The sequence below is a fragment of the Jaculus jaculus genome, chromosome 6, assembly GCF_020740685.1.
Source record: "Jaculus jaculus isolate mJacJac1 chromosome 6, mJacJac1.mat.Y.cur, whole genome shotgun sequence".
NCBI lineage: Eukaryota > Metazoa > Chordata > Mammalia > Rodentia > Dipodidae > Jaculus > Jaculus jaculus.
Window position 1 is genome coordinate 137,371,616 of NC_059107.1, and position 24,851 is coordinate 137,396,466.

The 24,851-nt window shown below is 47.4% G+C and overlaps 1 protein-coding gene across 1 annotated transcript in view; it reads left to right on the top strand.

Annotated features, from left to right (window-relative positions):
• Nucleotides 1–24,851, top strand: part of Plxnc1 (plexin C1) — a 181,198-nt gene continuing 156,347 nt past the window's right edge. Inside the window, exons 1-2 of the mRNA XM_004650180.3 lie at nucleotides 1–1,065; nucleotides 24,153–24,293. Coding sequence (XP_004650237.1) covers nucleotides 1–1,065; nucleotides 24,153–24,293 — 1,206 coding nt within the window. The remainder of the gene's footprint in view (nucleotides 1,066–24,152; nucleotides 24,294–24,851) is intronic.

Here is a 24,851-nt window from a genome sequence, read left to right on the forward strand (position 1 = left end):
ATGGAGCTCTCCCGGAGGAAGGCGCCGCCGCGCCCCCCGCGCCCCGCCGCGCCGTTCCCTCTGCTCGCCTATCTGCTGGCGTTGGCGGTCCCCGCCCGGGGCGCGGACGAACCGGTGTGGCGATCGGAACAAGCCATCGGAGCCATCGCGGCGAGCCGGGCGGACGGCGTGTTCGTGGCGAGCGGTAGCTGCCTGGACCAGCTGGACTACAACCTGAAACACAGGCTCTCGCGCCTGTACCGGGACCAAGCCGGCAACTGCACCGAGCCCGTCTCGTTGGCGCCCCCCGAGCGTCCCCGGCCCGGGAGCAGCTTCAGTAAGCTGCTTTTACCCTACCGCGAGGGGGCAGCCGGCCTCGAGGGTTTGCTGCTCACAGGCTGGACCTTCGACCGGGGCGCCTGCGAGGTGAGGCCCCTGGGCAACCTGAGCCGTAGCTCGCTGCGCAACGGCACCGAGGTGGTGTCGTGTCATCCACAGGGCTCGACGGCCGGCGTGGTGTACCGAGCCGGACCTCACAACCTCTGGTATCTGGCCGTGGCCGCCACCTACGTGCTGCCCGAGCCGGACACGGCGAACCGGTGCAACCCGGCCGCCTCCGATCGCGACACGGCCATCGCGCTCAAGAACACGGAGGGGCGCAGCCTGGCCACGCGGGAGCTGGGTCGTCTCAACCTGCGCGGCGGCGGCGCGGGCAGCCTGCACTTCGTGGACGCCTTCCTCTGGAACGGCAGCGTCTACTTCCCCTACTACCCCTACAACTACACGAGCGGAGCCGCCACCGGCTGGCCCAGCATGGCGCGCATCGCGCAGAGCACTGAGGTGCTCTTCCAGGGCCAGGCGGCCCTCGACTGCGGTCACGGCCACCCCGACGGTCGCCGCCTGCTGCTCTCCTCCAGCCTGGTGGAGGCCGCGGACGTCTGGGCCGGGGTGTTCAGCGCGGCCACCGGAGAGGGCCAGGGGAGGCGCTCCCCGACCACCACGGCGCTCTGCCTCTTCCGGATGCGCGAGGTCCAGGCGCGCGCCAGGAGCTGCAGCTGGGACTTCGAGACGACCCAGCACAACTGCGTAAGTGCTGCCCTGGGAGGGAGGACCGCCGCGCAGCGCCTGCCGTCTGGGGGACGGGGAGGGGGCGTGGGGGTGGGATCCAGGTGACATTTATCAAGGGTCAGGTTCCCTTTGCCAGTGGCCATCAAGACAGCGAGGGGGCTACTTTAAAGCCTAACCTTGGGGTGGGGGTGCTCCCAAATGGAGAGTGGGAAAAGGCGCCTTGGGGAGGGTGAGAGGGGCAGGCTCCAAACTCCAGTGGCTCCCTCCCAAATGCCATCTCCATCCGCCCCAGTGCCGCCGTCTGTTTGGGGCTGATGCTGTCCACATGCCGCCCTCTAGTCCCCAAAGGCTGCTGAGCTCCAGACGCATCTCTCCCGTGTAGTCTCACCAGGCAGGTGGTTTTGACCCTGTTGGTCCCGCAGTTATCAGACACAGTGACCCCTCAGGCAGAGAAGCCATTGAAGCCACAGGGCTTGCTGCCACACCCCAGCCTTTGGCCCTCCCCCAAACCTTGCCCGCAACCCATGCGGTCTTGTCGGAAGAGTTGGTGGCTTGCTTCACACGAGTAAATAAACGCTAGGCTGCAAAAGCCGCTCGCGGCAGGCTCGGCGTGACCCTCGGTGCGAGGGGGCGGGGCTGTGGCTGGCTCGGGGACGGCTGTGGTCTCCACCTGGGAGGACAGTCTGGGGAGGCGGGAGGCGGCTTTGTGGGTACAGAAAGCCTCTTTCTAAAGGGGGAGAGCCAGGGTAAGTGTCGGGGTGCTCCAGGCAGTGTCTAGGCTCCAGATTGCTGGATTGTGAACCTCCTAGGCACCACCCCTGGGCTATTACCTGAACCAGGCAAAAGACACAGGTTTTCCCCCCAGCAGGGCTTCCAGGGCAGTCACAGCTCGAACCCCGAGATTGGCAGTTCTTTGGAAAATAAAGCGGCACTCCAAGAAGGTCCAGTGGATGGGGATTATGGAGCCATTGTGCACTTCTGCGGAAGCCCTTGTCCTTCCAAGACTGCTGGCACCTTACTCCACAAATGGCTCCTGAGAGGGGAGCCCGCTGAGAGCCGCCTTTATCACTGGACAGAATTCAAAGAGCAGAAATTAGCGGCTACAGGTGTTGCCATTGTTTGGGGTATAAAATGAGTCAGAGAGGAAGGGGAGAAGTCGCGCCTTGGAGAACGTGTATGTGGGTTTGTTGTGCATGGTGGTACCTGAAAACATTGGCTCTAGGGTCCATTAATATGTGGATAGAAGGACACCCCCCCCACCCAACCCAGCCCTTTCTTGGCAAAGCACATCTTACCAAGTATTAGCCCGTTATTCAGGGAAAAATAGTTACTTAGAGTGGTCACTTGCTTCTTTCGCTTTGCCTCCCAGAGGTGGGCTAGGACCAGCATGTAAAACCTTATTCCCTTCCTGTTACAGTTTTAAAGTATATGCACCCTACACTACAGCTTTGTTGTATGCATAGAATGCAATATTTAATATCTGTTTTATACGCTTTGGCAATCTAGTGGCTGAAGTTGGGAAATCACTACCTTGCACTTCTCTGTTGAAAGACTTGAAAGTACACCCCAAATATACTTTGCATCAAGCTTTGGGCACACCTGTCTCTGGGGTTAATGACAAGACAGCTCAGAGGCCCACAGCAGGTAATCGCATTGGAGGTCCAAGCTTTGCCATCTGACAGCTGTGTCGATGTGGAGAGCCAAAAACATTTCTCTTGCTTGAGTCTACCTATCAGGTCTTGGAGGACTCGGTTCCCTTCCAAACCCAGCAGGCAGCCCGAGTGCCTCAGAATCAGAGTTTTGGCTAAGTCAGGTGTTCTGCACTGGAGCTGGCATGGCAGGGGAGGGGCAGGGCAAGCCACGGAGCTGCCTCTCCTCCTAGGGAGCTCCTGGGAGAGACTTGTCCCTTGGAAACCCAGCAAGGGATAAACACATGCTGCCAAAATTCTGAAGTGGGAAAAATAAATTATTAAAACAGGCCCCTCCACGGTATTCCTTGCCGCCGTTATTTATCCAGAACTCCTGGTGAGCTCAGAGCTGTGTATTCTGAAAGATGGGGGTCTCTACCCCCTGAGCTTGTCATCTAAGTTAAATAATCTACTCTGGTTCAAACAATAGCATGCCATGGCTGCGCAGGTGGAAACTTGGCTCTTTTTTAAAAATTTTATTTTATTTTTCTTGTAAGGAAATTCCTTGCTGCTAGTTCACATTCAGAAGCCTTAATGGGAGTGAATTTTAAGAGGAGTTTGAATAATAAAAAGGAAGGTGGCAGTTTTGATGAAAAAGTGACAATTTTCTAACCTATTAAATAGGCATATAAGATAATGCAACAAATATTTGTTTGACACCTGCCTGTGGTCCCAGTGTGTTATGCTGGGTGCCGCTGAGTCTGCCACTGAAGGGACAATTGCAGGTTGCAACCCCCTTTAATGGGGTGGTGGGGTCGGGGGGGGGCTATGCTGTCACTCAGAAGAATGATGTCATTTGATTGCATTTTATTTTTGGGTCTTGAGTGTGTTTTTGACAGGCATGCTGGATTACAGGTGCCTGAAACAGGACTCAGAACTGTAACACTCTAGAGGGAGCCTCAGTAGATGGTCACCGAACAAACCCAGACATTTTTACCAGGGAACGGCAGGCAGCAAGGCTCAACTGGGCAGATTTGCTCGCCTTTGCCCTAACCATGGGCAATAACAGAACTGGCTGGCTTCTGCTTCCCCATGGCTTTGGTTGTCTTCTCTTCCACCTGCTGATTCTCCTCTCTCAGCTTTTCCTGTAAAAAAAAAAAAAGACTAATTTCTGCGATGCTTGTGCAATGAGTGTGTGCTCAGTGTTTACATAAGAGAGTTAGTGCCAGAGCCCTGATGCTGAACCCCAGGTCTCCCAGCGCCTACTTCTGTATTCTGCCAGCTTGCTGCTTCTTGAACTTTTCCTTGAAAGTCCCTAATTAAACAAAAAAGTCCCCAGTTTAAACCCTAGCACTTGGGAGGCTGAGGTTGGAGGGTCAGTGACTTCAGGCCAGCCTGAGGCTACAGAATGAGTTTCAGGTCAGCCTGGGCTAGAGGTGGGAACCTTCCTCAAAAAAACCCCAAAACAGACTGGAGAGATGGCTTAGCAGTTAAGGCACTTGCTTACAAGCCAGAGGACCCAGGTTCAATTCCCCAGGACCCACATAAGCCAGATGCACAAGGTGGCGCATGTGTCTGGAGTTTGTTTGCAGCAACTAGAGGCCCTGGAGCACCCATATTCATTCATTCTCTCTCTCTTTCTCTCTGTCTGTCTAATAAATAAGTAAAGAGGGCTGGAGAGATGGCTTAGCACTTAAGCGCTTGCCTGTGAAGCCTAAGGACCCCGGTTCGAGGCTCGGTTCCCCAGGTCCCACGTTAGCCAGATGCACAAGGGGGCGCACGTGTCTGGAGTTCGTTTGCAGAGGCTGGAAGCCCTGGCGTGCCCATTCTCTCTCTCCCTCTATCTGTCTTTCTCTCTGTGTCTGTCGCTCTCAAATAAGTAAATTAATTAATTAAAAAAATAAGTAAAGATAAAATATAAAATAAACAAAAGACAAAAACAATGCAGGAAACAACTTCGAGGATGTAGCATTGCAGGTGTGAGGTATTCCTGAAGGCAACATGAGCCTCCAATCTTGGGTTGTGTTTTAACCCTTCACATGGCTAATTTTCTTCATTATCATTTACAATATACCTAAGCTTAGATTAATATAAAAGAAAATGCTTTTAATTATGTGCATTAATTTATGGAGTTCACTTTACTCCCCCTCCCCCTGAACTCCTACTACCTCCAGCACACAAATATGTTTAGGTCTGCGTTTGCGAAGCTGGCATTTTTCCAGATTTGTTTGTCTACTATAGTTGGCTCCTGAGGTTACCTGTGGCTTAAACATGTCTGTCATCCCTCTGTAACCAGTGAGGTGTGTATGCTCATAGATCGGGCTCACTGGACTAACTCCTCCAGTTCTTTCTCCCTCTGGCAGATGGATGTACTCCCTTTCTTCTACACTCACCACAAATACTCATGTTCTGCACAGACAGCAACCCAAGGCACCGTAGTGACCGTGCACTCAAGCACTAACCCAGATCCCCCGAGCAGCACGGTTGGCTGACTTCAAAATCCAGTGTTCCTGCTGTGTTTATTCCTCATCCAACTTCTGTTAGGATTTCTGTTGAGCCATTTTGTCATATGTAGACTAGATGGCAAATTTTACCTTCATCCACACATTTGGTATGCTGGGACAGATTCCAAACAGGACAAGTGAAATGGCAGTACCACTCAGAAAGCAGGAACAGGCAATCATCGCTACTATCTGCCAAGTAGTTATGGCAAGGGTTTGTGCAAAGCAATTTACATGCCTTATTTTCTGTTGATTTCCACTCACCATATGAGGCAGGAACTATAGTTATTATGATGATTATAGATGAGAAAATTGAAACCCAGAAAGCTTCGGGGGGTTCCTAGCTGCTAAATGAATAGCAAAGGGTTGGGAACCTGAGGGGCCCGGGACCAGGACCCAGGATTTTAACCACTGCCGTGGACACTGTTCCCATAGACATGGAGTTCTGCTCCTCCTACACTTCATAGCGCAAGTACGGCTCCTGCAAGTGCTGTGATAAGACCAGCTTCCTGTACGTTGCTGGTGAACTAAGTTTTCTAGGTTTACATTTGTGATACCTTAAGTTCTGCCTGGGGGGTGGGAGGGCAGTGATGAACTTCTTGTCAGTGTTGCTCTTTGCATTTAAGTCTATAAATTACCTTACAGTGGGGTTTCTATTCAACCCCCAGTGACCTGCTCAGGTACTCGTTGGAAATACCTTTAAAAAATATTTCTTTCTTTATTTATTTGTGAGCATAGAAAGTTAGAGAGAGAGAGAGAGAGAGAGAAAGTGAGCACACCAGGACCTCCAGTCACTGCAAATAAACTCCAGATGCATGTGCCACTTTGTGCATCTGCCTTTATATGGGTACTGGGGAATCGAACCCAGGTCGTTAGGTTTTACAGGCAAGCACCTTAACAATTAAGCCATCTCTCCATCCCCGATAAAGATACTTAATTAGCACTGATACTTGCCTAAGCCTGGTCACCTTATATTCCCTTAACCCTTGTCCTTTTTTAAACAGTATTTTTATATGTTTATTTACTTGAGAAAGAGGCAGAGAGAAGGAGGTAGGGAGAGAGACAGAGAAAGAGGCAGGGAGAGAGAGAGAGAGAGAGGGAGGGAGGAAGGGAGAGGGAGAGAATGAGCCCCTAGCCATTGCAAATGAACTCCAGATGCATGTGCTACCATATACATCTGGCTTATATGGGTCTTGGGGAATTGAACCTGGGTCCTTCAGCTTCACAGGCAACCACTAAACCATTTCTTCAGCCCCCTTGTCTTTTCTAAATGGCTCTTTGCTCCTGAAGTCCTAGGTTATATGACATTCTCTCTTCTCTTCTAGCTCTTCCCAGATATCCCTGTTCCCTGGAATAGCCAGTCTTCTGGTATTGCCAATCTCTTAGTAGTTCCACATGACTGGAATTTCTGTGCTTAATTTATCAGTGTGTACAATCATGCTTTCCAGTGTGAGAGGAAATGGGCTTTGTGCTGTAGATCAGTGGTTCTTAAAGTGTATTGTGTGGACCAGGAGCACCAACATCACCTGTGAACTTACTAAAAATGTGAATTTTGGGGTATTGGGCCCCATATTGCACTTAGTAAACCAAAGACTGTAGAGGTATGGATAAGGATGGCAATCTGTGTTTTAACAAGGTCTCTCTCGACAAGAATTCAAATTCATGCTCAGGTAAGAGAAAGTGAATTTCCTCGTATTCCAACTGAGGTACCTTCAGCAGGGATAAGGATTTGCCTCCCCCTCTTTTTTTTTTGTCCAGAGCATTTTATCACAAGATGCCATAAAAGTAGCCAACTCATTCTGTTACTCTTATCCCCTCTTAACTGCTCAAGGTATTATCTAGACTTTTAAAGCCTTACATCTTCTTGGGTTTGTGGACAGAGTTTCAAAAAACTACAGGTCATAGTTTAACTAGCTTTTTCATTCTTGTATGACAACAGTTTGTTTGCATTTTGTTGTGGTGTAAGGGAAGATATCTAGAATCGTCTGCTCGGAATGAATTCCACAAACCAAGCATCTCTCTAGGGGTTTGTTCTTTGCAGTGTCAACCATGATACCAGCTTCTATCCTAGTCAGGTAAAGTTGGTTGCCAAGCTCTACTCGGGTGAGCAAAAGTAAGAGAATGAGGACTTCATGGACAGAAACCTGGAGATGCTTAGGAATCTGAGAACAGGAGCCGCAGAACTTGCGCGAGGTAATGGTCACATGTATGGACCCTAGAGCCAGGTCAATGGGGACCAAAGCGGCCATTTACTAGTTGTGAAACCTTGGGTACGTTGTTTCATTTTTCTATGCCTTAGGATTTTCTTCTACCAATAGGGATCCTGTCTGTTTTAGAGGGTGATTGCTTGGATTCATGAGTTAGAATGTAGAACAGGAACCCTTCTCAGCCCGCAGTAAACACTGTCATGACTAACGACAGTAACAGAATAAGGCTCTGTGACATGTTGGTTCTGAATTCAAGAGATCTTGAAGGAGGTCTTCTGCCCATTCTAAGGTTTCATAATTAATATGACTTGGCATGACTGCCTGGCTCCACCATGTTTCCAAGCACCCTTGTCTTCTTCCTCAAACATCTGCTCTCCACTCTCTGGTTCCACCTGAATATACCTGTGCCTGGCTTCACCTTTGGCTACTGACCAGCAATGGTTTTCTATAGTATTTAGTCCAGATTCCCAGGAAATAACATAAATGAGTCCTCTGCCTTTTCATGTGAAGAGATTGTGTTCAATGTTGGTATGTCTGCCCTTGGGGCAGGACCTAACTTTAAAAAAAATATTAATTTATTTATTTGTACACACAGAGACAGACAACAGATAGAAAGAGAGTGAGGGAGAGAGAAAATGGGTGCACTAGAGGGCCTCTAGCCACTGCAAATGAACTTCAGACTCATATGCCACTTTGTGCATCTGGCTACTGTGGGTCCTGGGGAAGTGAACCTGGGTCCTTTGGCTTCGCAGGCAAATGTCTTAACTGCTGAGTCAACTCTCCAGCCCAGGTTCTAACTTTTGATCCAGTCAAAAGAGGGAGGTTGGGCTGGAGGGATGGCTTAGAGGTTAAGGTGCTTGTCTGCAAAGCCAAAGGACCCAGGTTCTATACCCCAGGAGCCACGTTAGCCAGATGCACAAGGGGGCGTACGCATCTGGACTTCGTTTGCAGTGGCTTGAGGCACTGGTGTATCCATTCATTTTCTTTCTTTCTACCTCTTTCTCTGTCAAATTAATAAAAATCTAAAAGAGGGAGGTCACATACATGGTCCCTCTAAGCAGGTGTTGTGGGTAGACTCCCTTCAAGAAAGAAGATGGAAGAGCCACACTGTGACCAACTCTTGATTATAATAGTTTGGTGTCATCTCTGCCTTCCTTAATGTTTTCTGATAAGCATGCCTTCCTTGAACATATTTTGTTACCATAAAGGTCAAGAAATCTCAAAGCCATAGGTTGACCTCAGGTATTTAATTTACTTCCCAGAGAAGGGACCCAACTATGGTGAGTAGGTAGGTTTTTCTTTTTTTAATATGCTCAGTTTTAGTTTTAATTTTCTCTCTTGATGAAATATTAATTTGATGTGGTCACAAAAATAAACAGAACCATGACCTACATCTCCATTTTTGTAGTTGATTTTCATATGAGTTTGTCTTCTCAATCCTTGCACAGTGTTTTCCTAGTGAAGTTTCTTATTGAGGAACTTTGACCCCATTCCTATCCCAACAACCAGTGCTATTATTCAGTGTTCGGCCAACTTTTGTGTGAAGATCCAGATTATCAATATCTTTTGTCTTTGCAAAATACACAGAGCCTCAGTCACTGAACTCAGTGTTGTCCTGTGAATTCTGCCATGGGTGTCGCATAGGAGAACCCATGCGACAGTGTTGCAATAAAACTTTATTGACACAGAAACCGGAATTTATTCTCATTTTCTCTCGTTACCAATTATTCTTGCTTTGATTTTTTTCTAACCATTTAAAAATGTACAAAAGGAAAAAAAAAAAAAAACTATTCTTAACTCACGGGCCATTCAAAACACAGGCAGTGGGCCAGATGTGGCCCATAGGTGGTAGCTTGCCAACTGCTGCTCTCCTGGGAAGAGTGAGAGGAAAGCAGATCTTCTCTGCGCAGTCTGGTACTCACAGTAGGAGGGATGTAACCAAAAGATGCTTGGAAGCCCCAAGAAAAGGTGTCATTCTTGGCTCAGGAAGACCCAGGAGGCTCCAGCTGACGCTTGAGCTGTGTCTTGAAACTGAGTGAGGAAGGCAGAGAGGAGAACTCTGGAGAGCCGCCAGCCTGAGCGCAAGAGGGATGTTGAGTGAGTCTGTGAGCCACCAGCCAAAGCGCTCCCGCTGGCTGGGGGGTGTCCAGAAAGTGGGGCCAGATGGTGGAGGGCTTAATGAGATGGGCAAAGGTGGATAGATTTATCCTGCTGATTGGTCACTTTCAGACTTTTCCAAACCTTGCTTTTAAAATAAAATCTGACCCAGTGCTCCATCTGGTCAAAATCACCGCAAATCCTTGTTGACCTGCTGCTCTGGGTGACAACTGCCAAGTGCAGGGACATGGGGTGAAGTAGCCTGAAAGGGTCCCACGGATCCCACCGCCTGCCCCACCCACACCCCCCTCCCCGCTTGGCTCCATGTCACCTCAGAGGAACTCCAAGGCATGGCTACGGTTGTGGAGGACAGCAGCAGGTTCTCCAGCATATACAACCTGAGTGTGTTCTAGAACGATTACTCAAAAGATCAAGGCAAGACTAGAGGAGCGGCAACTGAGCGGCAGAATGGTCACTGGTTCAAAGCAGTCATTTCCTGGATTTCTGCTCTGGGCCCAGCAGGGTGTGAAAACACGTACAGATCAGCTGTCAATAGGAAAGATGGTGCACATTTAGCAAATCATTGATTTTTTTTGCATGTGTATGCATATGTGGTGTGTGGGTGTATGCACGTTCATATGTGTATGGGTACATGGGCCTGTGTGTGTGTGTGTGTGTGTGTGTGTGTGTGTGTGTGTGGAGTCTGATGCTGGTTGATTTCTCCACTTGATTGGTTGAGATAGGATCTCTCACTTGAACCTGTGGCTTTCTGAGTCAGCTACCAAGATAGCCATCTTGCCCAGGGGTGACTTGTCACCTACTGAATGCTGGGGTGACAGGTGGACCTCCACGACTGCCTGGCATTTACGTGCCTGTTTCAGACCCCAGTTCAGGCACTCAAAGCAAATGCTTTCTCAACTGAGCCATCTCTCCAGATCCCAAGTATTTTGCATGTGTGTGTGGTGTGCATGCATGTGTATATGCAAGCTTGTGTTTATGTGGAAGTATACCCACCATATGTGAACATGCACACACCCACATACAGCAAATGCATGTGGGGGCACACACACTTGCTTTTGTGTGCCTGTGGAGGTCAGAAGTCTTTTAAGACAGGCTCTCTCTTTGAACCAGGAATCCTTTGTCTCTTCTTCCTCAGTGCTGGGATTACAGGCATGTACAGCTGCACTTGGCTTTGACGTAGCTGCGGGGGGTAAGGGAGGGAGGGTGTCTGAACTCAGGTCCTCATGTGCAGCAACTTTACTGACAGGCATCTCCTCAGCCCCTAGCAAATACTTATTTTCATATTAAAATGATAGCTAGTGGGGCTGGAGAGATGACTTAGCAGCTAAAAAGCTTGTCTGTGCAGCCTCAGGACCCAAGTTCAATTCCCCAGCACCCACATAAGCCATATGCACAGGGTGGTGCATGCATCTGGAGTTCATTTGCAGCAGCTGGAGGCCCTGGCATGCCCATTCTCTCTGTCTGTATCTCTTCTCTCTCTCTGCTTGCAAACAAATAAATAAAAATATATTTAAAAATCAGCTAAGTTTTTTTAAAAAAAATATTTTTATTTATTTATTTGAGAGTGACAGACAGAGAGAGAAAGAGGCAGAGAGAGAGAGAGAGACAGAGAATGGGTGCGCCAGGGCCTCCAGCCACTGCAAATGAACTCCAGATGCGTGCACCCCCTTGTGCATCTGGCTAACAGCTATGTTTTAAGAAGCACCTGTTGTATACCATTATTCTATGCATATTTCCAGTTTTAATTCATTTTTTTAAAGAGAGAGAGAGAGAATTGGCATGCCAGGGCCTCAGCTACTGAAATCAAGCTCCAGACATTTGCGCCACCTCATGGGCATATGTGACCTTGCACTTGCCTCACCTTTATGCATCTGACCTATGTGAGACTTGGAGAGTCAAACATGGATCCTTAGGCTTATGCAGGCAAGCACCTTAACCACTAAACCATCTCTCATCTCTCTAGCCCCCATTTAGTTCTTTTTTTTTTTTCTTTGAGGTAGGGTCCCACTCTAGCCCAGTCTGACCTGGAATTCACTCTGTATTCCCAGGGTGGCCTTGAACTCACAGCAGTCCTCCTACCTCTGCCTTCCAAGTGCTGGGATTAAGGGCATGTGCCATCACGCCCAGCCCCATCTAATTCTTATAATGACTTTACAGAGTGGAGAGTATTGTGAATGCTAATTTACAGACAAGGAAAGTGAGGCACATCACCAAGTAGGAGATGAAACAGCTATTTTCGGGCCATGCTAGGCAAAATGTTCTCTCTCAGCAAGGTAAATAAGGTTAGTTGTGGGCTCTTTCACAGACAGCTGGGAGTGGACTCTAATAGCTCACCAGAGAGCAAGTGCAAGGGCTCATGGGAAGGCAACTTGGCCAGTGTACACAGCCCAAGGTTCCTGTGTTTGGGGATGGGGCGGTCATTAGAGAAGGAAGCTGGAGTAGGAAGTGGAAGTCCATCCTACAGCATCCCACCCCCCCCCCCAGGCTTGGGGAAGGAGATTAGATTTTATTCTCAAAGCCTGGGGAAGTCTTTGAAGGGAAGTTATATGACTGGATTTGAATTCCTAAGTAATGACTGCCCTGTGGGGGGGAATGGATGAGAGTCTGGCGCAGTGTAGGCGAGACAGCTTGCTGGAGGCTCTTGCAGTATTTTGGGCAAGAAATCATGCCACCTAGGTCAGCATCATCACAAGGAGGGTTGCAGATGGACTCTTGTTCATTGCCAAATCTGAGAGATGATAATGACCTGAACTAAGGGTGTGGCAGTGGGTGTGGAAGGAGGGATGGAGCGGCATATGGCTTCTGAAGATGAAGTATTGACAAGTATTGGTGACACATTCAAAGATGAGTTTAATGGTTGTTGCTTTTTCAATGTCTTCAGGATGCTCAGAAGAATTGTGAAGGAGACAGCTATAGTAAAGTTAGGAAGTGAGGCTCTGTTCTGTAAGCTTGGAATGTGTCAGGCTGTGTTAGGTACAGCCCTGTTTAGGACGTGCGTTTCATGAGGAATATGTCAGTCTGTTTTTTCTTATCCGAGATCAGGTTATAAAGAATAGAAGCTTATTTGACTCAGGGTTCTGGAAGCTAGAAAGCTAAACAGCATGGTATTGGCTTTTTTTTTAATTGTTTGTTTTTATTTCCTTATTTGAAAGGGACAGACAGACAGAGAGAGAGAGAGAGAGAGAGAGAGAGAGAGAGGGAGGGAGAGAATGGGCACACCAAAGCCTTCAGCCACTGCAAACGAACTTCAGATGCATGCGCCACCTTGTGCATCTGGCTAACATGGGTCCTGGGGAATCGAGCCTCTAACCGGGGTCCTTAGGCTCCACAGGCAAGCGCTTAACTGCTAAGCCATCTCTCCAGCCCCTAGCATTATTTTTTTTTGTTGTTATTTACTTTTATTTATTTATTTGAGAGTGACAGAGAGAGGAAGAGGCAGAGAGAGAGAGAGAGAGAGAGAACAGGTGCACCAGGGCCTCCAGCCACTGCAAACGAACTCCAGTCGCGTGCTCCCCCTTGTGCATCTGGCTAACATGGGTCCTGGGGAGTCGAGCCTCAAACCAGGGTCCTTGGGCTTCACAGGCACGTGCTTAACCACTAAACCATCTCTCCAGCCCGGCATTATTTTTTTGATGCGTGTGCGCACACACGTGTGTGTGTGTGTGTGTGTGTGTGTGTGTATACACATGATGGTATGTGTATGGACACCTCCTGGTACATTTTAACATGAAGGGTATGATGTGGTCATACCAGAGCAACCTCGTGTTTCTTTTCCTTTTCTTAGAAAGCCACCAATGCCAGGATAGTAGCTCCACCCCATGACTCTCCCAAAGGCCCCACCTTCACATACTATTAGTTTATGAATATGGGGACTTAGCTTCCGACTTACAGACTTGGGGCTGGGGTGGGATACATCCAAACCCCGGCCAGGGGCGTGGCCAGGCTTGCTCGTCCTTCGTTCCCCTGGCCATCCACGAGGCTCTCTAACGTGCACTGGGTGAGCCTTCAGTAAGTGATCAGGCGCTGGAAGAAGACTCCTTGCACTTGCTGGAAGACACAGTGACGAGAGTGGAGCGAGATGAGTTTCCGCAGTGATAGGTTGATGCTGGAGCTGTGTTTCTAGAAAGAGCAAGAGCCAGACAGCCTCAAGGGAAGGATGTTTCCAGGGACTCCCTTCCAGTGAGGCGGGATTCCTTGTCATACCACCCCCCCGCCACCCCCAACCTGGTTGAAGGAGCACGTTATCTAACACACCAGCTGTTCCTCATCATTGCTCATTGGCCTCCTCCTGAGGCTCCTCTCTCCATCGGTGACCCCTTTTAAAAATTGGATTCCAAGTGCTGACCCTGGCTTCTCTGAGGCAAGGGGAGGGGGAGCCCCAAGCAGCTGGTAGCCGTGGTGGCACCTCGTGTCAGACTCCAGCACTCTGCAATATTTCTTTTCCTAGCCCTATGGGATTCTTGTGCTGTGGGCCTCTGATGAAGCTTGTAGTAGTTCTCTTCTCAGCATATTTTTAATGTACAAAATTAAAAAAAAAAACAACAACATTGGGCTACAAAAGAAACCAATTATATTGCTATACAAATATATCAAGGTAGAGTAATATATCTTAACACACTCATCAGCAAGATCTGGTGGCAATAACTACCCTAATTTCAAAGTAGAGATGAGCTTCAATGATATTTGAGATATCTGCAGCAACTATAAAATGATATGAAAATATCTGATTTCTTTTGGTGACAAAGCCATGGGTTCATTTAATACCACCGTGGGCTGAATCCAAAATTAAATGAAATGCTAAGGTTCGGTTAAAGCTTGCTAAAATAAAGATGTGCTTTCCCTACACTCATTCAGTTTCATGGATTCCCTAACTTCTGTCTCTGAACTAAAGATATGAACGGAGCCCTCACTCACACCATTCATTTCAGTTACCAAGTGCTTAGAAACTGTGACCGGAAATACAGTGTTTCATTTTGTCTTAAAAGTCACTTGATTGGCTTATTTTGACTATGGGCTTTCCCCCTTATGTGTCTTATACATCAAGCACTTGGCCAACAGCAGGTGCTCCAAAGTGGGTGGGTGGGTGGATGGGTGGATGGATGGATGGATGGATGGATGGATAAAAATATAAGTTGTAGTGGTGCATGCTGGTAGGAAATTGCTGAGAAGGCAGAGGCAGGAGGATCAGCAGAAAACTCAGAGAAGAGAAATGACCATCATGCAACTCATAAGTTACAGACTTGAACTTGAACTAGAGTTCTTTCTACTTTCATGCTTCATGAGTAACTTGTATTTCAAAGAGTTGAGGCCATTCTAGGCCATGTGCATACAATTATTCAATTCTAACCTTGAGAAAGGGAAGTTCTTCTTCTTCTTTTTTTTTAATCAGAGAGAGAGAGAGAATTTGCACACCAGGGCCTCCAGCCACTGCAACTGAACTCCAGCTGCATGCGCCCCCTTATACGCATGTGTTAGCTTATGCATCTGGCTTACGTGAGTTCTGGGGAGCCAAACTTGGGTCCTTAGGCTTCACAGGTAAGAGCCTTAACTGCTAAGCCATCTCTCCAGCTCCTGTTCTTTCTTTAGTCAGAGACTACTGATTAATTTGTTTACTTTTTTAGAGCCCCCAAATTATATTTTTAGGGTTTTTTGCTGCTGTTTGTTGATGGTTACTGTTTATAGACACCTCGGCTGTCCTCAAATTCATGATGTCACTGCCTCAGCCTCCTGAGTACTAGCCTTATAAGCCTGTACCACCACATCCAGCTTTAGAACCGCATTTTAAGTACACTGAAACTGTAAGCTGTCTATGTATTGAGAAGGTAAGAAATGTAGGAACTGTCTCTTACAAGTTATTAATGAACTATGGATGCCAACTCAGAGGCCAAGATACATGTTAACAGAAGGCTTCCAGTTAGCATCAAGACCTAGTATTTACGAGGGACAAGAACTCTGCAAGGATTAGGCCTACTTAGCAATGTACCATGGATGCCTGATGAGATATTGATTGAAAGTATTCAAATATTGATCTATGCACTTATTGGTTCATTCAACAAACATTTATTGACAATTTTGTACAGCCTGATGCTGAGGTAGATACTACTTTCAATGTGTAGAGTTACAATAAACTGCTCTGGAGCTGAGAGTCTACTGGCAGACAGACAATAAATACAATTTTAAAACAAGTATAAGTATTTCTGAAGGAAACAACTTGAAGGCTATGATGCAGAATGACAATTGAGGGTAGGGATAGGGAGAAACCATGTTTCCGCAAGCTGAAAAATTAACTGGAAGCCTGAACGATTAAACTGAGGCAGCCCACGAGGGAGGGGAGGGGAAGAGGAGTAGGAGTAGCATGCACAAAGGTCCTGGGGCACGAGGCTCTGTGAGACCTGATGCAGCCTTAAGCAAGAGTGTCGGGAATGAGCTCGGCTGGCGTCAGGGACCAGCTCAGGCAGGGCCTGGGGAAGCATATGGATGTTATTCTAAATGTGATTAGAAGATGTTCAAGAAGCTTAAGAAAGGTAAAACTTGACCTGTTTGATGCCTTAAAAGGATACAGAGATCAGACTATAGTTAGCAAACCAGTTGGGCTGGAGAAACAGCTTAGCGGTTAAGGCATTTTCCTGCAAAGCCAAAGGACCCAGGTTTGATTCCCAGGACCCACGTAAGCCAGATGCACAAGGTGGTACATGTGTCTGGAGTTCATTTGCAGTGGCTGGAGGCCCTGGCATGCCCATCTATCTCTATCTATCTGTCTCTATCCCCTCTGTCTACCTCTTCTCTCTCTCTCAAATAAATCATAAAAATTATTTAAAAAAATTAAAGATGGGCGTGGTGACACATGCTTTTAATCCTGGCACTCGGGAGGCAGAGGTAGGAAGAGTTGCTGTGAGTTCAAGGCCACCCTGGGACTCCATAGTGAATTCCAGGTCAGCCTGGGCTACAGTGAGACCCTACCTCGAAAAACCAAAATAAATAAATAAATAGAAAAAGAAAAGGGAACCAGTATAAATCAGGAGAGGGATGCTGGAGACTTGGTCTAGGTAGAGCCCATGGAGATGGAAAACATGGATTGGTGATGGTTGGGAAACCTGGCTAAAGTTTCTCATACTTTGGACAAGGGGCGTGATGGGAAGAGAGGACCGGGAGGTGGATGGGAGATGGTGATGAGGAATAGAGCAGGAACAGGGTTGCAGGAAAGAAAAGCCTAGACAACCACTTGTTTTGCAACTCTGAAGCCATGTTGTGGATTCCAGTGGCTCTCAAAATACATGGCGATGTTAGAGTGCATTTGGAACATACATGATGGCATTGGAGTGCTTGGAAAGGCAGTAGTCACAACGTGAGGGGAGAGAGTTGTGAGCAGGGAACCAGGACGCTAAAGCGCCTGGCATCCCATAGGAAAACTATCCCATCAGAGTATCTGCAGCTGCCTTGTGGACAAACACCGATGGACTAAGTCTGCTTGCATTTGAGAAACTGAGATAATATAGATAGTTTCCATAGTACGTGCTGTCCAGGGCCTTCTGTAAAGGATTTCGTTGTCTTTTCAAAGGTGTCTGGCGTAAGTACAAAGGAAGAGGATTGAGCTAGGGTTGGGTCAGGGCCATAAAGCAGGAAGGAGGAAGCATAAAGATCTGGGTGTGTGGGTTTCAGCAGGACGGGGAGACAGAGCACAGGGAAGTTGAAGAGCCAGTGCAAGGGCGGCGGTGGGGGGGGGGGGGGAACACATGTCTTTTGAGCAACTCCTGGAGGTGATCTGTGCGGTGTCACCACCAGCTCTGCATTCAGCTTCCCTCCTGACCCCATTCCTCCTGCATGCGTTGAACGACTCCTTTAAATGATCCAAGCCCCTCACGGAAATCTCCCTTCAGATGGTCCCAGAGATGCCATAAACTTGATCAGTGCTGTGGGAAAAGTGTCAGAGCCTTAACGACTGATAAAGCCCTGCTCCAGCTTCAGTGAATCATTATTCCCCCCCTGTCGAAGATAATTCCAAAATTCTTGTTTACACACATTATTTCACCTGGGCCTCGCGACAGCCCTGTTAGAGATGGCACAAAGTATGGCTGTGTCCATCGGACAGAGGCAGCCACTGAGGTGCCTTCAGGGACTTCGTTTGCATAAACCAGAGCAGCCTCTAAGGGACAGAGTGGGGACCAGAAGTTAGGTGCCGAGTTTTCCTAACTGTGTGTGGGCCCCTCATGAGTCATCAATAGCAAATCATGGAGACACTGTTTGAAAACAGTGCAACTCCTGAGAACAGAACACAAAATGAACTGCCCAAGAGAGACTTTTCATGAGGAATGCATGAACACCAGCTGCTACCCACCTTTGACTTGTAAGGGGCAAAACCCCAATATTAGAAGTCATTTTAAAAAGTTATTTGAGGGCTGGAGAGATGGCTTAGCGGTTAAGCGCTTGCCTGTGAAGCCTAAGGATCCCTGTTCGAGGCTTGATCCCCCAGGACCCACATTAGCCAGATGCACAAGGGGGGCACGCGTCTAGAGTTTGTTTGCAGTGGCTGGAGGCCCTGGCACGCCCATTCTCTCTCCTTCTCTCTCTGCCTCTTTCTCTCTGTGTCTGTCGCTCTCAAATAAATAAATAAATGAATGAACAAAAAAAGTTTAAAAAATTATTTGAGAGAGAAAAAGGCAAAGAGAGAGAGAGAGAGAGAGAGAGAGAGAGAGAGAGAGAGGGAGGGAGGGAGGGAGGGAGGGAGAGAGAGCGCGAATGGTCATGCCAGGGCCTCCAGCCACTACAAATAAACTCCAAACGCATGTGCCACCTTGTGCATATGGCTTATGGGGATTCTGGAGAATTGAACCTGGGTCCTATGCCTTTGTAGGCAAGTGCCTTAAACACTAAGCCATCTCTCCAGCCCTAGAAGTCCTTTGTAACACTGTGTGTCCAGGCTGCACTCTCACTTGACCCCCGCCCCCGCAACACCAGAGGCCCAGTTCTGTGGACAACAAAAGCTGCAGCTGGCTATGAACACCTGGCATGAACCTCCCTTCATGGGGCAGGCAGGCCTAAGGCGTTGCTCAGTGCTAGAAAGTGCCTCTCCCGCCCTAGAAACCATGACTGGTGTCCCCCTGGAGTTGTGTGCTGCACAGTGTGCATGGACCAATTGAAGTGTATTGTCAATGAAAAATAGTCTGAAGGAGCTGCAAGGAGACAAAGCTGTTGCCATGGTGATATGCCTTGCTCCCTGTGTATGCGTATGTCTGCACACACCGGTACCCATGTACACATGTCCATTACCACACACCCCTTCTGCCCCCAGGTCCCTGTGTTGGGCTCAGAACTCTCGCTCTTTCAGTCTAAACATCATTTTGAGACCAGTGCACTTTTCCCTCCGACTGTGAAAAGTTTCCTCTTAGTGAGGGTAAAGTGGAGGCGTGCAGTTATGGCTAGACATGCAGGAAGGGGAAGCAAAATGACAACTTTGAGGGAACTTAGAAAGCCCAAAGGGAAGACAAGGTTTAGAGCGAAATCAAGATTGGATTTTGTCATGAAAGGCAGAACTGGCAAAAGCATCATTACAAGGCATTAACCTTGTTACACACAGACGAACAAGCAGAGGCTGGGATTCAGAAATAAATTACACATAATAAACTAGACAGAATGGGCTGAGAGCAACATTAGCGATTGTGCCCTAAGGGGAGAGAAGGGCAAGGCAGAAAATAGGCCAGGGGTAAGGAAAAAGAGGAAGAATAATTTCTGGACACAGGGGGCCGCCTACGCGATTTCCCCTCATTTTTTGCTGCATGGCTCCCTAGGTACTAACTTCACTTTGTGAGGAGGTTTCTCTAGAGCCTGTCTATCTTTTGTTTTCCTTTGCTGAAATGAGCATAAGAAAGGCATTCAGAGGGCTCCTTCCTCCATTCACGGAGACCTGTCCGTTTCTGTGTGTTTCCAGCACAAAAGAATCCATTTTCATTCAGCCAAAGCAGTCCCTAGAGTTTTCACATAAGGTCCAAGCTTCCCTTTTCCAATTCCTTCCAGGTTCAGTCCCGATTGGTTGCAAAATCCTGACTGAGGCTACCAGCCTCCCAGCTGGTCCCTTGCCTGGTGCAACAAGTCATGATTCTTATTTCTGAAATAGTGACTCACTTTTTGCCCTAAGTATCAGTAAGCCCAGTCAACAGTGACTTACCCCATGACAGCTACTATTGACTTTGTTTAAAAAAAAGCTATATATGTATGTACGTACGTGCATGTGTATGTATGTATGGTTTGGAGGCCTGTGGTTTTTGTATCCTTGAGAACAAAGATCTGTTATCTTTCTCCTGTATAAATATTTATTTCTTTAAAAGAAAAGGGGACAGAGGGAGGAAGAGGCAGATAAAGAGCGAGAATGGGCACACCAGGGCCTCCAGCCACTGCAAATAAACTCCAGACACATGTGTCACCTTATGCCTCTGGCTTACATGGATCCTGGGGAATTGAACCCGGGACCTTAGGTTTCACAGGCAAGCACTTTAATCACTAAGCCATCTCTCTAGCTCTCATGTACAAATCTTAACATGTTGACTTCCACCTCCCAACTTGAATTTCATAGAAGCAAATATCTGCTATCAGTCCATACACATTGTGCCTAGTGCCGCTGTTTTCCAAGGGGGGAGTTGAAAACAGGCAACAGGCTGTCCTCAAGAACCTCTTATCAAGGAGGAACCTTATTCCCAGAAATTCTTCCAGTACACAGCTTATATTTCACTGGCCAGCGCTGGTATTCATGGATGCTCTTAGCAGTGGGAAGTGGGAAAACAAGCATCGGGCAGTGGGGAATGTGGTTGCCATTTTGTTTGGATCAATCACAGTTTTTACCATGCTTGGGCTTATTGCTATCCAATGAAAATTAGGGGGTTTTGGCAAAGAAGGTGGGAACAACTGCCACGGACATGGTAGCAATTGTTTTCTGTTTTTTTGTTTGCTTTTTTAAAAAAATTGTTGTTTAAAATATGGTGATAGCCAGCATGGGTTAGCTGTGCATTGCTGTGTGTCTGACATTCTTCATACCCAAGTGAAATAGTGTTATTTTACTCAGACCTCATAACAAGTATTTGGGAGAAATGTTATTATCAACCCTTCAGTGATACGGAGGATGAAACTGAGTGATGGAAAGGTTAACCGATGTGCTCAAGCTTCCTTAGCAATGACTGAGGAGATGAAGTGACTGATTGCTGTGCAAGCTTGAGGACATGAGTCCAGAGCCCGCCTTGAAAGCTGGACACTGGAGCAGGTCGCTGGACTCCCTGTACCCACAGTGAGATGGGAGACAGGGACTGGAGACTCTCTTGGAGATGGTGAGCCAGCCAGCCTGGAGAATCCAACAGTGAACAATGCCTTGCCTAAAAATGAGGCGGCTGGTGAGGACTGACATCCGAGGTTGTTCTCTGCACCTTGACATGTGTGCATGTACACACACACACACACACACACACACACACACACACATGAGTGAATGGATGGGGCAACACCTGACTAGAAGCAGCTTATGTAAGGAAAGGGTTCGTTTTGGCTTGTAGTCTTGAGGGAAGATTGCATCGTGGCAGAGAAAACATGGCAAGAATAGATGGCTGGTTGTTCCATCTTGTCACAGCAGCTGGGAGGAAGCATCAAGAGTGAGCTCTTCCACACTGGCAAGGGGAAGCTGGACTGCGAAATGCTAAGGCCTGCCCCCACTGACACCCTTTAGCAAGGCTCCACATCCCAATGACTCCACCAGCTGGGGATTAAGCAGGAGGCTTCATGACAAACACATGGTGCGGTGGGAGCCATTTTACCTCCAAACCATCGTAATCAGTAACTTACTTAGCTAGAAGATGGCAAGGCCGGGATTCAAACCCACGCGTCAGGCTCACTACCTATGCTGCCTATGTAAGGTGAGATGATCAAACCCATTCCAAGAAGCACACTGTGAGCGCTGGTATGTGTTGGGTGCTCTTGTTATTGTTACAACTTTGACTACTGATTCCCTGTTCTTCACAATGAGCCTGCCAGTCAGGCAACTGGAAAGCAAACTCGCACCAGTGTTAAGTAGGTTGTCCAGTCATCCAGGGAGAGAGAACCGGGCTCAGACTAATCCTGGTGGTTTGTTGGGTCTCACCAGCCCCTCAAGTATGAGAACACAGTTGGAATGGCTACACCACTTTGCTCCACTACTGGTCTGGGATTCAGCTTCTGAGGAGCAGTCAGAAGTCAGGAGCAGTTGCTAGCGCACGGGAGCTGGGAATGTGGGAATAGTTTCCTCCTTGTTCCCTTTCAGTTTCTGAGCCACTGCTGTGAGTTAGAGCCAATCTTTGATGAACAGGATCAGTGAGGGCCACCCATGGATGGCATCAGTGTTCCCGGCTGACTGGAATAGGAACAGTTATCGAGCACCTGCTGCATACCAGAACAGGCACTGCAGCTTCCTTTGGTCCTTGTGGATAATCCGCAGTCCACAGCCCTACTCTTTCTGGGTTGTGAAATGACAAGAGGAAGAGTCCTCTAGTCAAAAATAATAGTGTTGGGCTAGAGAGATAGCTTAGCGGCTAAGGCATTTGCCTGTAAAGCCCAAGGACCCAGGTTCGATTCCTCAGTACCCACATAAGACAGATGCACAAGGAGGCACATGTGTCTGGAGTTCATTTACAAGTGCCTTGAGGCCCTGGCACACCTGTTCTCTCATTCATTGTCTCTCTGTCTTTTTCTCACCAATAAATAAATAAAATATTTTAAAAAAATAGTAGTGTTGCCGGGTGTGATGGTACATTCCTGTAATCCCAACACTCAAGAGGCCAAAGTAGGAGGATCTCTGTGAGCTCAAGGCCGGTCAGAGACTTACCTAGTGAATCCCAGGTCAGCCTGAGCTAGAGCAAGACCCTGCCTCAAAAAAAAAAAAAAATAGCAATAATAATGTTAGAACTTTCTAGAAGCCCAGAGTTGATACCCAGTTCTCTGGCTTAGCCACTACTCAAATATTTAATAAAAATAATAGGCATGGTCAGCTGATCTTACATTTGAACAGTTTAAGTTTTATTTCAAAGCAAGATATGTGACTTTTTAATTTAAAGGTCAGCTCCTCTGCTCAGAGTCATGAGGCTTCCTTATCTAAACAGTAGTCTATTGTTCCAGTCCTTAGACTCATAGAGATTTTTCCTCTCCTTAACCTTGATTTTTAACTGGACAGCTCCTCATCTTCTTTGACTGCATGAGAAGTATTAAAATCTCTCTTCCCTCCCCCCCAAAAATATACTGGGCTTTCCAAAATTTCCATAACAGGAGTTAGTTATGGAATATTTTATGTAAGTGAGTCACACGCTTAGGTTATGACATCTTTTCTTTGAGAAGTGATCAGGGCTTTGAGGGAATCCTTGCTAGCTTATCTTTTGCTCACAGCACAACTTCAACACAGAAATATCGATGACACTTGAAAGGCTTCAGAAATCAATCTGGTTCATGAATCCATTTAGTTTAGATGTTAATGAAACTTGGTGGATTTAAAAATAATGAATATTTAATTAGACATAAATTGAAAGGCATAAACACTATTGGCAATAATATAATGAAGTTAATAAGTCTTGGGCTCCTCTCTTTCCAAACAGGTCCATCTAAGGAGTTGGCTATGATGCTGACTGAAGTTTACTGGCTCTCCCATTGGCTGAAACTTAAATGTGCCTTTGAAAGCCTTAGTAGAGTTGGGAACTGGGCTCTGGCAGATAAAGTATGCTATCGCACTGCGTTCAGTAGCTACAGGCTGCAACGGCTCTCTCTAGCTCCCTGTCTTCCAGAGATTTGTACAACAAACTCAGTTTCCTGTCGTTGGAGGCAGGAAGCCACATGAGGCACTTGATTCCTTTTAAACAAAAAGGCAAAGACATTTTGGTAACACTAGGCTCTGGGTTTAAAGAGGGCCTTTATTTAATGATCAGGGGCAAGCATGTGATTACATGTGCACAAGGCATCAGGCGATTTAAATGCCTCTAGGTTGAGTGTGGAATTTTCACTTCCTCCTTTATAAACATAAGCGCGGGCTCCCATTCTACTTGGTTCCTTTTTAGCCTGGTTGTGTCTAACCCACGGCCCATGGCTCTCTTGGCTGTTGCTCGCTGAATTTGTTACCCTGTCTTTAGGCTGCACAGAACACTTCTTGTCAATCCACAAGCTCTTCTCTCTGCCAATCCTACCCAATAGGATCACCTGAACCCCATCTTGGGAACTGTTTGTGTTTGATGTAACGGCAACCAATGCCTTGCTGAAACAAATTACACAGCCAGATCCTGCAAACAGCCACATATAAGAGCAAACGTCTCCCTCCCAGTTAATAGTGGGCTCTGCCCTGGCAGTAAAGTGAAACTCAGCTTCATATATCAGCTGGGGGGGGGTGTTAAATGGATGGCTGGTTCGCTGCTAACAATCAATACATGTTAATATGTAGTAAACACGTCGCTTTCCATGGGTTGGGAAAGCATGGTAAGTTGGCAGATAAAGCCACTGAAAGTTGTCCCTGGGGATCTCGCTGAATGAAGAATGTATTTGGGGTCCTGAAGTGCAAACCTGCTTAAAAGGTCATAAGTGACATTGTATCAGGATCATGAAAATTATTGCTGCTAAAAAGTGATCTTTTTTTCTTTTTTTTGTGCATTGGTGTCCCTATTCAGAAAGAAGGGGACCAACCCGAACGAGTACAGCCAATCGCGTCATCGACGTTGGTCCATTCTGACCTGACATCTGTTTATGGCACCGTGGTGCTGAACAGGATCGTGTTATTCTTGGGGACTGGAGATGGACAGTTACTTAAGGTTGGTTTCTCATGCCTTCTTCAGATGTCTTCCTTTAACAGTGATCCGTTTCGTAGTTTTAAGTGTTGCTAATGTTCCTAAGTTATACACAAGACCATACCTACCAATTGCTTTTGAATGCCATAGGTACCTTCAGAAATGGCCTGGGGATAATTCTAGAAATGTATATGTAGTACCCATTCCCCCTCCAACCACCACGCCCTCACATCCTGTAAGGAAGCAACAGGCTCTCTGGGCAGTAGCCACAATGTGCCCTGGCCCTCTTTTGCCTTTAGCTGTTGGGTGAGGTGAAGGGGAGTCTGAACCCCACTCCAACCCTGACTCACCTTCCAGAGACATTGAACCTTCTAGTTAACTCTCCTTTACACAGAAATGTGCAAAGTACCTGATTTCTCACAACTTCAAAGAGATGAGTTGCTTAGAGGGGTTGAAAAGAAGAAAGAAAGAAAAAAAAAAAAACAGGGTTTCTTCCCTGTAGCCCACTTGCCACCCACAGGAGGGGTTTGTTTTCTGCCCTTTGTACCCACACACACCACAGAAAGGTTACAGATCTAAGGT